This window comes from Rhincodon typus, chromosome 23 (genome assembly GCF_021869965.1).
Source record: "Rhincodon typus isolate 14 chromosome 23, sRhiTyp1.1, whole genome shotgun sequence".
Lineage (NCBI taxonomy): Eukaryota > Metazoa > Chordata > Chondrichthyes > Orectolobiformes > Rhincodontidae > Rhincodon > Rhincodon typus.
The window spans coordinates 37059006-37075433 of record NC_063354.1 but is presented as its reverse complement, the minus strand read 5'-3'; the positions used below and the strand labels follow the sequence as shown (position 1 = coordinate 37075433).

At 39.4% G+C, this 16428-nt stretch overlaps 1 protein-coding gene across 1 annotated transcript in view; it reads right to left on the bottom strand.

Moving 5' to 3' along the window:
* The window catches only part of LOC109922994 (myocardin), a 104289-nt gene that overhangs the window by 69205 nt on the left and 18656 nt on the right, over positions 1-16428 (bottom strand). The window contains exon 3 of the mRNA XM_048611129.1: positions 10290-10345. Within this exon, the coding sequence (XP_048467086.1) occupies positions 10290-10345 (56 nt within the window). The remainder of the gene's footprint in view (positions 1-10289; positions 10346-16428) is intronic.

The following is a 16428-nucleotide window of genomic DNA, read 5'->3' as shown; positions in this document are numbered from 1 at the left end:
CACTTTGCTCTAAAGCCAGTTATTAGATTCTGATGGTCTAGATGCACCAAAAATTTTCCATCATTATAATTTGCGTGAAAATTGTCAAAGTTTATACTTAGAATACCACAAGTATTTATCTGCATTCAAACTGATCCTGGAAATGATTTCCACTTTCCAGTTTGATGCAACAAGAAGCAATTGCTTTTAAGCAATGCCAGGTTTAGTTTAGTCGGGAGTGTAATTTTCTCAGAATGGTGCGGATTCAGTCCTAGAGATTGGAGTACAACAGCTCAACCGACATTCCAATGAAATACTGAGGGTTAGCTGTACTTCTGGAGGTGCAACTTCTCAGTTGAGAGGTTCAACTGAGGCCTAATTTGCTGTCTCAAGTGTTTGCAGACTGGCACATTCTGCGGTCCAGGACTATGTGCTGAGGGATGCACTAAAGCTTGGGGCAGCTACTGCCAAGGCACAGTGGGGAAAGTCTGAGGTCTTGCTGCTGAAGGTAAATGGGGTCCGTTCAGTTATCAGACCTTCCTAGTGCCTCAATACATGTAAATATAGTCTTGTATGTGGAAGAGATGTCTTTACCTTGTTTGGATATAGTCAAACTCCAATGTTTGTATGTTTCCTTGATATACCACTGTAAAGAACTAAACTGCATTTCCGACTATGTATATACAAAGACTTTTTTATGGATAAAGTATATTTTTGAAATAAAAAAAAGTGTCAAAGATCCCGCTGCAATTATTCCCAGTGACCTATTCAAAATAAATCCTTAATCAACAATAACGGAACAGATTATCACATGGTTATGCACAAATTAGTTGTATTTCTTGCAGTGCTACAGTGACTGGACTGTGACTTCGTAATGTCCTGATGTCAGAACATACGTGAAATATTTCTTCACCTCCTTAATATGTACGTGTAAGTTTATATGTAAAGGACAGTCATGTGGGTGAGGCATCAAAGAGATCCAAGTGCCTTTTGTAAAATAATGTCTATGCTGCCTGCCTTCAACATTTTTCTACTTCTATTTCAGCTTCTCAGCATTTTCATTTTCCTATCTTTTTAGTTCTTCTGAACCTTAAACTGTCATCTTTTGATTGCTAGACAACTCACCATCAGCTCCACCAAACGTTTATTACTGCAGAGTGGTAGAAATTGACTCCATTTTCTCAGGACAGGAGTACCATAAACTTAATCCATTCAAGAAAAAAAGACAGATATACCTATCATAGCATTCAGTTATTTCTTAAATAACGTCTTGCCTGAAGAATCTGATTTGGAAGTCCATTTCATATTTTGAACAACGTGTTAAGAACGTTAGATGTGACAGGAAGAAACTGATACTAGGAATAGAACTAATTATTTTTACCGCAATGTCAAATCTCTCAAAATCACAACAAGATCTCCTTTTACATGTTTAATCATCTCTGGTTAAGTAATATCAAACACCTTTAGTGAAAATTTCCTGCAATTTGTAAGACAATTAAATCAATTATAATAATTTGGATCCTATCACAGAGTGCTATTTTTAGTAAAAATATATTTCAGTCCTTGACTTCTATGTGATAAACTTATCTGGAAAATCCAAAGTGTCTCAATAATATTAATAATGTAATCTTTAATCCGGCAAGACACATCAGTATTACATTTAGATTTCATACTAATCATTTTTCCTGTTTCATGAATAAAATGTGTTCACATTTAAATGTGAGATAACACGGTGTAGAGCTGGATGAACACAGCAGGCCAAGCAGCATCAGAGGAGCAGGAAAGCTGATGTTTCAGGCCGAGACCCTTCTTCAAGTCTGCTGCAAATTGCTTTGAAATTCAAACCATTTCAAAATGTTTAAATATAAATTAAACTTATTTCCAAACATAGATCCATATCAAGCTGTGTCTTATGTTTCATTTTTTAAGTTCCATGTTTTTTTGCAAAGCTGAACTGAATTGAAAAGGGCAAAGGATGCAAACCCAATGTGGAAGATGATTCTAATTTCTTTGCATGTTATTTAATTCTTCTACCCAGCACCTAAGTTCAGAATCACTCCTTATTACAACCCTCCATTCACTCTCACCACAACACTTTATACAAGCCTCTGCAATAGGTGAGTTCAAACTATTGTCACGGTGTGGTGCATTGTGGCCGGCAGCGAATGAACAGCAGCAATCTCCATTCATTACAATTACAGCTACACACAGACTTTGCAGTGACAACTGAGCAGCAAGTTCCAGTGTTCCAAGACTTTTTTCCAACATAGTACACCAATCTGTGGTGTCTATGAGCAGGCCAACCTGTAGCAAGGCTCTTTAATCACTTGGAGTGAAGGATCTCACTCAGACAGCAATTCTGGATAGTAATTGAGGGAGATTATATTGGCAGACAAAATGGGGTTTCAGACCACCGGGTTTCCTGAAGTTCTGTGGTCTATTCAGTACACAGCTTATATCTTCAGTCCCTACTATGTACCCTATCCGGCAATTGGTCTCTTTGACAGGTTGTACTTAAGCAGGGAGCATTCAAGAGTAGGCAGTAAAACCAGGCAGGTATCAACCATGATATGGGGCAGTCCAATCCCAGTAGGGAATCAGATTCCTCATCTCAGGGACCTTTGTAAGGCTTGGGTTTTTTTTTTAAATGGAGTGTACTCTTGGTCCAAAAACAGTGCTGTTATGATGCTTAAATTGTCAAGCTTAGGAAACCTCAACATACACTGTGAAACCTATAAAGGAGGTTAAATTAGAGGCATTGATATCATCCCTCCTGGAAGGGGGTTTGTGGGCCTCCCTTTTCCTCAACCTTTGAAAATCCCAGAGTGGACAGGTTGGAGTAGGGATCCAAATTATTGAAAATTTTAACATCTGACCTAATACCAACTCAGAGATTTTGTTGTGTTAAGATTCTATGGCCCTGTACTACAGACTCTAATCCAAGAACTAAAAGTTAAAGAGAGTAAATTCAACTTAATTCATTGTAAATATCATGTCTAGAAAACAAAACAAGACAAGGGACATAAAGATAAAGTTGAGAGAGAGAGACAGAGTGAGATAGAAGCAACAAAAATATTAACATCCAATACTAATTAAATCTTGAAGGAATGAAAGTCTACACTTGTAAAATCAAATATTTGGTGCTTGATGAAAAGTTGTTTGCTATTAAAATAAATGCAAGAGTCCTAACCTTTTTCTCTGACATATTTACTGGGTAACTGGCAAGTGAATATAGCAAATTTATGTCCGTGCAAGAATTTCAATACGGAAACTTTTGATAATGTACTGTTAGAGCACAGCCTGCGGAGAATTAGGGAAATCAAGACAACATTGTTCTGATTTATGCGTTTAACTGTGCATGAATGGACTCTGAAAGTTGCTGTACAACTTATTCCATGACAATGTTGAGTAATGGGAACATCAGCTATTACAATGTTGCAACATACAAAGTAACATTCATTTCTATTTTAACTCACTTCACAGTTTATGGTGTACTAAAGAGGAAGATGGCACAGACAGTGTAAATCATTCAATCTAATTGTTTTGCAGGTTCTAAATTTTATTAAAATTTCAGCCACTTTGAACACAATGCTGGGCTGATTTTAGCTCATTTAATGGCATAAAAACTGTGACAAAAATAGAGCTTTTGCCCAGACAGACATATATTTTCTCAGATAAACTGAGAGTAAAATCCTTTCATGTAGAATCCCTGCAGAGTGGAAGCAGGCATTCAGCCCAATGAGTCCACACTGTCTCTCCAAAGAGCATCCCACCGAGACACAGCCTATCCCTGTAACCCTGCATTTCCCATGCCTAACCCATCTAACATGCACACCTCTGGATACTATGGGCAATTTAGCATGGCCAATCCACTTAACCTGCACATCTTTGGACAGTGGCAGGAAACCAGAGCACCCAGAGGAAACCCACGCAGACACGGGGAGAATGTGTAAACTCGGGTCCTTGGTGCTGTGAGGAAGCAGTGCGAACCACTGAGCCACCACGTCACCTATAGCAACATGTAGGTAGCAGCGCTGTGTATACATCCATTGATACCCCAGGGAGAAGAAAGGTGGTAATGCAAGTTGCACTGTTAGCAGCTTGCAGCCTTGCTTGCCCTGGAGAATCAATGCATGTCTCTTTTGGGTTACTAGAAGCTGTGCAAGGCAAACAAATTACCCCTACCCTATTTCATGCATACTAACAAATTCTCCATAGTGTAGCTCAACATTAATGGGCCCCTAGTATGTCTTGATCCAGATGTGAATGAAACTATAGGTTCTTCAAAAGACATTGATATTTTATCGCTAATCCAATTTCAACCACACAGATGGAACTGTGTTTCCATTTCATGTTGAATTAAGCTTTCTGGGAGTCTATGAGTTCAAGTTCAGTTTAGTTACTTTATCTACAATAGTTTGACTGTCTGACTCTGGAAAACAATTGTTTTATCTTCATAAGGTGAAGACAGCCTTTTAGCTCATAGACTTTTATGTGGTCTTTGCTCTCTATTTTGCCAAAGGTGACCTGGTGGATAACAGAGTTTGTGACTAATTTTTCCATGCAATTTGAAATCACAAAATATATTGCTAAGATTTTGATGACAAAAGGTGCAAGGACTTTGGATTTTATTTTTCTCACTACTGAAACAACAGACCAATCCATACGTTGTTTTTAAGGCTCATCTTTGAGCGACATTTCTGTCGTTATTTTCCTATGTTGAATAAATCTGATTAAATAGGAGAGCCTTAAAAAATTTCTTTGGTACTGTGCTATTACTTGTTTTTGGAGATTGTAAGAAAATTTGGCAGGCTTCCCAAATATCTTACATTAAGGACTTGTAGTTAAACTTTGCCATGCTAACCCATGCATGAGAGAGATTAACAATACACGTTTAATGTGACAAGGACATTCATCAGAGTCTTGCCTTGAATGCAAGATGCAAAGTTTTTGACAGTATTGCCATTTGAGAAATTTGCAACACTTAGTTTGCACTGCTGTTGGGAAAGATTGCAGTAGCTTTATGGGCACTGAGGCTAGACTACTGTCCCCCGCTCTTGGGTCTGGCTCTCAAATTTCCATATTTACTTTAACTGTCATAACACCCGAGCAATGAAGTAGTGTCAACATTGCTTACAGGAAAAGTATCCTCAAGTAATAATGTTTTTCTCTGAATCATATGGGAAGCAGGAATTGACACGTTTTATGCAGAGAATGTGGCTGAGTCATAACATCATTGGAACAGCAATCCAGAGATTCAGGCTAAATCTCTGGGGACCTGGGTTTAAATCCCTCCAAGTCAGAATAAACAAGGCACAAATGAGAATGTAAAGCAGGAATGGTGACCATAAAACGAACAGAAAGGTTGTTTTATTAATGCCTTGACCCAGTCTGGGCTACATGTGATCTCAGAACCACAGCAACGTAATTGACTCTTAACTGCCCTATGAAATGGCTGAGCAAGTCACTCAGTGCAACAAATGCTGGCCGTGCTCATGATACCTACATCTTATGAGAGAATAAGTGATTGATTATATGTTGCATTCTTGTGAAGAAGTTAAACAATCAAAAGTTTACTTTGCTGTGTTCCAACAATTAGAGAATCAGTGTCTACTGCCAAAACTACCAGAGTGAGCAAATGAAGGAAACATGCAGAGGCATTCAAAACTCTTATCTGTGCATTTTTCGGTAAAAGAGAGAAGGATCTCATTGTAATACAATGACAGTATGATACATGTTAATGACATGAGCAGCAGTTAGGTGGAAGATCAAGTTCAGAAAGAGCATGTGGTAATGATATAATGACATACGTGGACTTTACATAGTTGAACCACTTGTTGGAACCACCAGACTGAGACCATGCTTTACGGATTGGAAAGATCTTTGGTGTGTCATAGAGTCATACATCGTGGAAACAGACACTTGGATCTAATTCGTCCTTGTCGACAAAGTTTCCAAAACAAAACTAGTCCCATTTGCCTGCATTTGGTCCATATCTCTTTAAATCTTTCCTATTCATGAACCTGTCCAAATGTTTTTGAAATGTTGCAACTGTACCTGCATTTACAACTTCCTCTGGCAGCTCATTCCACCTACGAACCACCCTCTGTGTGAAAAAGCTGTCCCTCAGGTCCCTTTTAAATCTTTCTCCTCTCACCTTAAAAATATGCTCTCCAGTTTTGAAATACCCCAACCTAGGAAAAAGACCACTGTTATTCACCTTACCTATGCCCCTCATCATTTAAAAAAAACCTCCATAATTTCATCCCTCAAACTCCTATGCCCCAGGGAAAATAGGCCCAGCCTATTCAGCCTCTACTTGTGACTCCTCCCAACTCCTTTACTCAATGGTGTGAGCAATGAAAGCAAGCATGCCAAATGCATTCTTAACCACCCTGTCTACCTGTGATGCATCTTTCAAAGAACTATGTACCTGAACTCCTAGGTCTCTCTGTTCGTCAACCCTCTCCAGGTTCCTCCCATTAACCATATGAGTCCTGCCCTTTACATCTACCAAAATGCAGCTCCTCGCATTTATCCAAATTAAACTCCATCTGCCACTCCTCAGCCCATTGGCCCAATTGATCAAGAGTCCTTTGCAACCTTAGATAACCTTCTTAACTGTCCATTATACCACCAATTTTGGTGTCATCCGCAAACTTACTAACCATACTTCCTAAATTCTCATCCAAATCTTTATATAAATGACAAACAACAGTGGACCCAGCACCAATCCCTGCGGAACACTGCTGGTCACAGGCCTCCCCCAATACCCTCTGTCTCCTACTGTCAAGCCCTCCCTGAATCCCGAGTGCTCTAACTTTACTAATCATTCCACCATGTGGAACCTTAAAATCACTTGATACAAGTTTTCATAGGTACAGAATACCAAAATGTGCTGCATTACAAAATACATGTTATTTGGAGGCACAAAAATCTGTAGATCGGAGGAGAAATGTTTAATGGCAGAGTCAGGTGCAGTTGGACACAATCATTTCATTGGAATCCATTTGAAGTGAGTTAATTGAGGATCTGTCAATGGATTAATGTTCTCTTTCTGACTGAGAAAATTAGTCACGGCCTGTTCAGTTTATCCTGACGGTTATAGGTCCTGGCATCATTCTTAGAAACCATTTTTGAAGTTTTTCCTTCCTCCATGCTTTGTTAGCATGGGTAAAGATTGAGAAATTTACTTTACAAGTTTGGATAAAAACAGCACATTCGATTAGAATGGCTAGGTCAAGTCTGTCATAACACCTACCCGACATTTAAAAGCACATTTTAAAGTAGATGGCAATTTTGAATGGAGTGTTTTTGAAAATGCCTCACTTCACCCCAGCCCTTTTCTCTGCCCTGACTGAGTTCTCTGACTGGAATATTTTTTCTTTTGTTTAAATTAGTTTTCTGAACAGACTTGAACTTAATCTGTTAATTGCTAATTTACTTGTGCTCTTCATGTGATCTGAAACTTTCATGCATTTGCAGCTTAAAAATGAGTCTCTAAAGCCAATGAGTTTGCTGAACTCTTAATTGCCCAGTGACCATATCACTTGATATGAAAGGATGTCAACTATATATACATTTTCACCCATTGCTCATCTTTTAAATTTGGTGTAAAAATAAAGCACTCAAGGCAAATAAAGTGCATATTCAACTAATCAAAATGGTTGTGCTGCTTTATTACTGAGTTCAGTTGATTTGAATCAAAGTGTGACGAATTCAACACCACAATTTACTCATCAGATATTCTCTTTCCTAGCAAATAGCTTTCTAGCGCTGACCTTTATCTCCTAATGTCTTGCAGTAAGCTGCTAAGGTGTTGCCAGGTTAGTACTGTGACTCCTGACAGGTAAGCCTTACTCAGCTGACAGAAATCCCAAAGTGAGCCTGGTGGATCAGGTAGGAGGAGTCATTAATCTGATATCTTCCCCATCACACTATTATAACTTGCAAGCCCTGCACTTGCAACAAGGACACGTGCTCATCCTTCTGAATACTGCATTGCCAAGGATTTAGTCAGCACAGAAAAGGTACCAGACTATGGGATGCTCTCTCATTAGAGGGAAAGAGACAACTGGTGGGCTTTTTTAACCCAAGGGTCACATGCCTCAGGCAAGCAGAGAGTTTGAGAAGGAGACTCCTTCATGGTAACCTCAGCCAGTGCGGGAATTGAACCCAAGCTGCTGGCATCGCTCTGAATTGCAAACCAGCCAACTGAGGTTTCTTTTAATAAGGAAAATGATTCCATTGCTTCTTAGAGTAATGTGCAGCTACTGCAGGACAAGTGTGATATTGCTTAAGGATGCAAATTTAGACGGTGTTTCAAAACAATACTTTCCATCATAGACAACCATTGCTTGGCATAAATATTACAAGACTTTTGGGACATTGTGGCTCCACCAATTGAAGGTAGCCTACAACTGCAAGAGTGTTGCAAGGTAATCTCAGATCCAAGTACTTTGCCAGTGGATTTGAAAATGCTACGAAATAGGTGATCAATGAAAGCAGTACTAGTATATTGAGACAAGAGATGTGCATAACTCTACTAACAAAGACATGTTAGCAAACAAAGCGTCTGGGCCAGAAGATTGAAATGTTCTGCTTCATAGAAGGTAGATTTTTGGTAAACAGTGTAGGCCACCACAGGTGTCACCACAGTGTATACAAGAGTATGAGTCAAGAGTAATTTGTTGGATATTGCAACAAAATGTTATAGTTTAAATTATCTGTGCAGCAGGTAGATGAAAGAGCTTTTATCATTTCACTCTTTATTCGTAGAACAGTTAAAAAAAAAAAGCTCCCAACTCTGGTTTATCCTGCTATCCAATTGACATGTCTTTGACGGCATATTTCCTTAATGTGGCGCACTATGTAGCACAGTGAACTAAATGTTGGTCTGCCAGCTGTACGATTCTACATTTATAACAGGAGTTGGTGTTCATACCAGTTAATCAACTGACAAGACACTTTACCAGAAAATAAATCAATCACAGTGCCATGCTTTCTTTGTATACAAGTCTTCCTCATTTAATTTAGTGGTTATATAATGGATTGATTCTATTTATACACAGAGCAATAAAACCGATCATTATTGTTACCAACTAATTAGATCATTTTATTGACTTTTTTTATGCACTTCAGTGGCTTGTTCTTTAATGAGTTTCCTACAGTATATCTGCCAGCAGTGTTCAACTGTTTCGAACAAAAACAAAATATATTCTTTCTTAAAATATGCTGAACGTTTTGATCGGTAAAGTTGAATTTCAACTCACTATTTGATTTTGACCCACTGATTGCATTATGAGAACTGGTTTGAAATCAGAGAGCCCTGGACAATTAATCATCATTAATCTGCATAATTACATGGTGAACTTACAATCTCCAAAACCGTTCTGATATGAAATTGTGCATAGTCTAATATCATGTTGCACATACAATGTATATGACAGGACTGGATTAATGTAATTTTGGAACTCATCGAATTTGACAACATGATTGTTTCACAAATTGTGTTGTTTTTTTAAACCAAGAACAAACTTAGTTTCAACTACTTTCTGTCCTTGCAACTCACTGAGAAATCCAATAGATAATTCAAAAGTGACTTCTTTACCCAAAGAGCAATTAGAATGTGATAGGCTGGGACTTTTTTTTTTCCACTGGAGCATAGGAGGTGACCTTACAGAGGTTTATAAAATCATGAGGGGCATAGATAAGGTGAATAGCAAAGATTGTTTTTTCCCTAGGGTAGGGTAGTTTAAAATTAGAAGGTATATTTTTTTTAAGGTGAGAGGAGAAAGATTTAAAAGGGACCTGCAGGGCAACTTGTTCATGTAGAGAGTCATTTGTACATGAAATGAACTGCCAGACGACATGGTAGATGCAGTTACAACACTGAAAAAAAATTTGGACAGGTACATGAATAGGAAAGGTTTAGAGGGATATGGGCCAAATGCAGGCAAATGGGACTAATTTTTAGTTTAGGAAACGACCAGCATGGACAAGTTGGACTGAAGGGTTTGTTTCCACGTTGTATAACTATGACTCCAATGGTTGAAATCAGTACTACACATGCAATTAAGGGGAAGCTAGACATTCATGTATGGGAGAAGGAAATTGAGGGTTACTGTGTTAGATTTAGATGAGGAAAAATGGCAAGATGCTCAAGTGAAACACAAAAGTCAGCACAGACTCTGGGGTCAAATGGCTCTGTTTAGGGCCACATATCATTAAGTATTCTTGCGTTATTCAATCACTACTTGAATTAACACCACCCACAGTCATGACTAAGTTTGCCATTCACATCCTCATACCTTGGCTCTTTCCAGGCTTTTCCTCTGTTCATGGAATGCAGCTGGACTCTTCAGTGCTGGAATAATAAACAAAACAAATCCAAATTGATTAGCAGGAAGATCAATATCTCCAATTCCAGTTTGCAAAATGACCCATAATTACATGTGAACATATACTTGCTCTAGTCAATCTCACAGGATGCCATGCTCAGTTCCTTGATTCCACAAATTGTTTCCCTGTGACAGAAACTGAAAATTGACCTCTTTCTAATGTAATAACATATAATCAACACTAAATTATACTGTACTTGTAATCATAGCATCCTTCCATGAAAACAAAATCTACCCTTGGACATGTAGCACACATTATGGCAGCATTAATGATTTCAGACTTAAGTTGACCTAAAATGCATTGTTCCACGTTTAATCAAAACCTTGAAATGAGCAACTTGCTGGAATTTCTGCATAACTCACCTGCTGAAATTCGTCCTGCAATATTGAACACAACTTTCAGGTTATTTAGGCACTGAAAATTTTATAAAAATAACTGTCTGCTTCTTCAAGATATTTCTGCAGTGAAAAGAGAAAACTGTTTTGTCATCCAGTAAATCTAAATTGCTGTCAAAACACTGGTGTCAATCACTGTAGAAAATGCTACGATTTAGCACAACTCTTGGCTACTCTTGTTGGGAACTGCACCTCTCCAAAGAGCAATCTACTCCAAACATTGCTTTTGAAGAATTGGCTGTTCTTAACTTATGGGCTGGAGGGTGAGGTTGAGGTCAAGTTGATGTCACATCCTGGCCCTCTTCATAGAACTCAGGTAGGTTTCTCAAGTCATAGAGTTATAAGACATCCTACAGAACTTTGCTGTGTAATGAGCCAACGTGATCTGCGAATAGTTAAATTGATTATGAAAGCGGTTAAGTTGCATTTGGAAATTCTCTGTTCAACAGTTACTCACATTTTAACACTTAAAGAACTGTATCTGAGAAAGTTCCTCATATTTGCAAAACAGCATTAATTGTAGCTTTCCACAAAGATAATAACAGCACATCCAGTATATATCACTCATAAGCCACAAAGACAAGCACCTCCTCATTACACTGTGGTTTCTTTTAATGTATCAGTCCTTTGCTGGTATGATCCTTATCTGTTCACCTGTCAGCTGTCATGAAGAAGAAACTAAATTACAAAGTTCTAGCTGCAGCAAAGTTATCTCCACTGGATTTTCTTGGTTTCTGATAGTTACCTTTCAAACTCGGTGAAGTATTTTATGGAACTGCACCTTCTTTGTGCACGTTACACTTACATACATTAACACAGATGTCAGTCGTGATTATTTAAAAAGTGAAAATAAAGATCGATGGGCAATTAGAAATATAGCACAATATTGGTCAAGAAACTGCATTTTCCCCAGATCTTGGGCACGAGGAGGGTAGGATAGCAGGAGTTGCCCTCATGTTTTTTAAATCACTAGCCAACGGCTGGTGTCAACGGAGTTTCTGACAGGCAGCTTATTGATTCTGGTAATGAGGATTATTGACTGGCCAGGGTGATAAGCAGAAACTGGGGAGGAAAAGAGCAGTTGATGTATGGTGGCCCTCAGCTCTTTGCGGATTTATTTTGTAGATGAAAGGAGAAGGATGTCCCTTGCAGGTTCACACAAAAACAATACGACTTCAATGTAAAGTAAGTGAGAAAGTTAGTTTCCTCCTCTTAAGGACCAATGGCTTGACTGCTGGGCACCTGAGAGTATTACAAGTCACTTCCTGGGGATGATGGCTGACAAAGTTTTAAAGAGGTCCTGAAAGAAGTGTTTCATCCCTATCTGCATGGACAGAAGGATCATGCTCGTTTCAGACTTTGGGCACTGACATCTATGTAGAAACCATTGCCCACATGCTAGTCAGTGCATTGCTCACTGAACTCATCCTGCACTGACTCAACATACTCACGACAGAGATGGGGTCTGTGGGTTAAAATGGGGGGGGAGAAGAGGAGGAGAGGAGATTGGGTAGAGTCAACTCTTTGCACCTTCTTTGTTCCAATTTAAGCCTACTGAACAACTCTCGTATGCCCAAAATAGTCACCTGAGGCCACACAAAGTCTGATGCATTGAAATAGAGTCACACTGGGAAAACATTTGGAAAGCATTGCCCATAGAATGTTCATACTTTATAAGAATGTGATAACATGAATGAGAATATAACCATACAATATTGTTACATATTACAAGCCTATGTCGCTACATTACTCACAATGTTATCACCATATTGCAGTAGAATGGCAATATATTGCTACTCACACAAAGCAATATGATTTTTCCCTTGAGCATCAGAGGCTGAGGGGTGACCTTATGGCCGTTTATAAAATCATGAGAGGTAATGGATAGGGTGAGTAGTCAAGATCTTCTCCCCCAAGGTAGAGGAGTCCAAAACTAGAGGGCTTAGGTTTAACGTGAGAGGGTAAAGATTTAAAAGGGACCTAAGGGGCCACCTTTTTCACATAGAGGCTGGTGGGTATGGAATGAACTGCTGGAGGAAGTGGTGGAGGTAGGTACAATTACAGCATTTAAAGGCATTTGGCTGACCATATGAGTAGGAAAGGTTTAGAGGGATATGTGCCAAATGCTGGCAAATGGGACTAGATTTATTTAGGCTACCTGGTCGGCATGGATGAGTTGGACCGAAGGGTCTGTTTCCATGCTGTAAATCTCTATGACTCTATTTTATTTCTTGCAGATCTTAGCTCTCTCTGTGTCGGTTTGAGTGAAGAAGTGGAGAGATGTCTCACTTCGGCACCCCTCATGCACATCGGAAGTGGATATCAGAAAATGTGACACCTCCAAACTTTAATTTTCCATCCATTGATTTTAATAGCCCACTTTCCCTGTACTTGCTCTTGCACTGTGATGGATTCCAAATTGCACTTCTAATATCATTACAAGATAAGAACAGCATGCAGCACTAGATGGTAAGTGTTCATAGGTCATCGTCAAGGCAAGAGCAAACTGGGTCCTGGAAAGACCGTGCTTAGGTTTGAATTTGTTTGTCGCCGATGTTCACACATTGGAGCAGATCATGATTGAGTCAAAACACTCAACAGAAAAGTCAATGGCTATAAATATGAGAGAGATTAAGGCACAAATTTTCAGTTCTGGACTACAAGTTTGAGGATGGACGTGAAAATGAGTGTCACTTCCTATCGGAACAGGTTGGCTTCTGTGGAGCAACGACCTGGTTGTCAGCTCATTACATACGCATGCACAAGGTACATGGTGAATCTTGTGGGAGGGAATGGCAGGAAGTTGACAGTCATGGGATCAGAGGTCCTGGTGTCATACCAAAAGAGTATCCAAATAGGCATGCATTCCCTGTAAGCAGGAGAATTACTTGGGCTCTGAGAGCGGTCGCCTTCAGCCAAGCATCTAGTCCTTACCCCCGTCAGCCTGCCTCCCTTCCCCAGAGAGATTTCCATCCTTGGCTTGCTTACTTTACCCATATCCAATATACTCCAGCTTTCCTCTCTCAGATATTGAGTGGATCCCATGCAATGTAGACTATACTACCTCCTCTTAATCAAGACGTGGTACAGACTAACACTCCCCAAAAAGGACAAACCAACTGCTATTCACTTCAAACTTCTGGAAGTTTACCACCTCACCTGCTGAAGGCCACTTCTACACAGTCAGGAATCCGAGGGCATGTCCTGCTTGCTCACAGAGAACTTAAAATTGTGAAGAGGAACTTCATTCTGGTGAGCCAACCTTTTCACGAGCATGCACAACATGCAAGTAGGCTTCCTGACACTTGCTGTTTGGAAGCTTGACCCACCATTAATGTCAGAAAAAGTTAATTGCAAACTTTCCTCCTGCCACTGGGAATCTGATTGTTAACCAATATCCCAAGCAAGTTCACCGTCTGCCTTGCTTCTGGCTCTCAGAAGTAGCACAAGATTCTGCCTGTAAAATGGGATACTGACACACAAAGAGTTTGCACCATCAAGATTTATTCCCACTGTCTGTGACCTCCGAGTTTATGATTTTTTCTCTAAGGTCCATTTTGCTTCACTTTCTACACTAGAAATACAATATTCCATATTTACCAGAACCCTTAGAGACATCCTATTGCATGTCAAACAGAAGAGTTGCATATTTGTTTGAAGCTCAGTGACTGTTAATATGCAGGAGCTATTTCGTAGACAGCAAGATTGCCCAAACAATGTTGAGCTGAATGACATGCTATCTGTTTGCATGATGTTGACAGAGGGAGGAATGTTGATTAGATCAGGATGGGAGCACCCAGAGTGTGGATAAAACATGGCATGAGACTTCCACTGTTCACTCAAACTCATACAGAGCCTTTGGTTAATACAATATTGCAAATAGTCATTTGATAGCACAGAACTCAAATGCCACTGAAAAGAGAGACATGTCGTCAAAGCTTTGCATTGTTCATGCAAGAATGTCAAATTTCAAATGATCAAAACAATTTATACCGCAGCAGAAAAAAAGGTGTTGCAGGAAAGTAAGGGTTGTCAACGTGACTGATTAGCTTCCCATTGCCATGGTGAAAAGAACAGGGAAGTGTAGGCTTCCCGAGTTCCTGGGTAATTAGTTTCATTTGCTGTTACTATACAAAATATATCTTAAATACTGGGACACATTTTCTCCACATAAAAAGAATATGTTGCAACTTTGCTTTTTTTTTTAATTACCCAGGATCCCCGGCAACCTCCAGCTCATTGCTGCTTTCTTCACAGCAATGCCTCAGTTAATTGGAGCCAACTTTCCTATTAATCAGTAAATTGCTCTACCATGTTGATAACAGGGTGGTCTCGTGGTAATGTGATTGGGCTAGTAATCCACAACCTCAGGCTTTAAGGCTTGAGGGACCTGAATTCTAATCCCACCATAGCAGATGGTGAAATCTGAATTGAATCAAGCCAAAAAAAAAAATCTGAAATTAAAAGTTAGCCTAACGATTACTGATGGACATAAAATCACATCCAGTTCACTAATCTCCTTTAAGGAAGGAAATCTGCTATCCTTACCTGATCTGGCCTATACATGCCTTCAGAACCATAGTTGACATTTATTTGCCCTCTGAAATGGCCGAGCAAGCCATTCAGTTCAAGGGTAGTTAGGGATAGGCAATAAATGTTCAATTTGGCAGTGATGCCCATATCCCAGGAACAAAAAAAAACCCTTGAAGATAAGTGAAATAGTTATTGAATAGTCTAATCCACTGACAGATGATGGCTTTGTCAAGATTAGCACTCAGTTGAGATTTATAACATTTGACAACCATTGGAATTACATACTGTTATCCTATAAGCTGTGATTAAAGTACGAGATAGCCAGTCTCCTGACAATGTTAACGAAATAGCCTGCTGTTTGTGTAGTTCTCAAAGCAGAGCCCTTTTAAGTGCTGTGATGGTTCACACCTCTACCAAGCTTCTGGGCAGTGAGTTCCAGATAGCCACAACCATCTTGGTGAAATAATTCTTCCTTAAATCCCCTCTAAACCTCCTAAACCCTAAAGTCTATGTACCTCGGCTATTGATCCTGTTCTTAATGTTAGTGTTATTTATTTGCAGGTGCGCATACAAGGTAGGCATAATTGAAAATTTTCATGCGACAGCAGAACACTGCAACATCGGAACAGGCCCATCAAATACGCTCCTGACTTTTTATTTGATCTATGCATTTAGAATAATTGCAAACCTCTGCTCCCTCCCAACATTTAAATCTGCACCTTTTTAAAGCGCCCACTTTCTCGGTTGCTTTGTTTCTACATCATGGCAAAGCAGTAGTCATGGGCAGTGCCTTGGTAATCTGTTGCTTAATTGTGAGGCCCTAGTCTCAAAACTTTTTTCTAAGTAGATAATAAGCACAGTAGATAATGAGCACAGGCTTCTCTTTACAAGACAGAAAACTGTACTGAGGTGTGGTCTTAGTTGTTACCGCACATATTCAAGGAGTAGCTCAGGAGGTTGATAAAACCCCAATTGAATAAGAAACAGTTCATGGCATGATCAAACCAAAAGGTAGGAAAACAAATTTCAAATATTGGTGGAAAAGGAAGAAAGAAATGTGGTTAGACAAAGGATGAGATAACAAGGTGTAGAGCTGGATGAACACAGCAGGCCAAGCAGC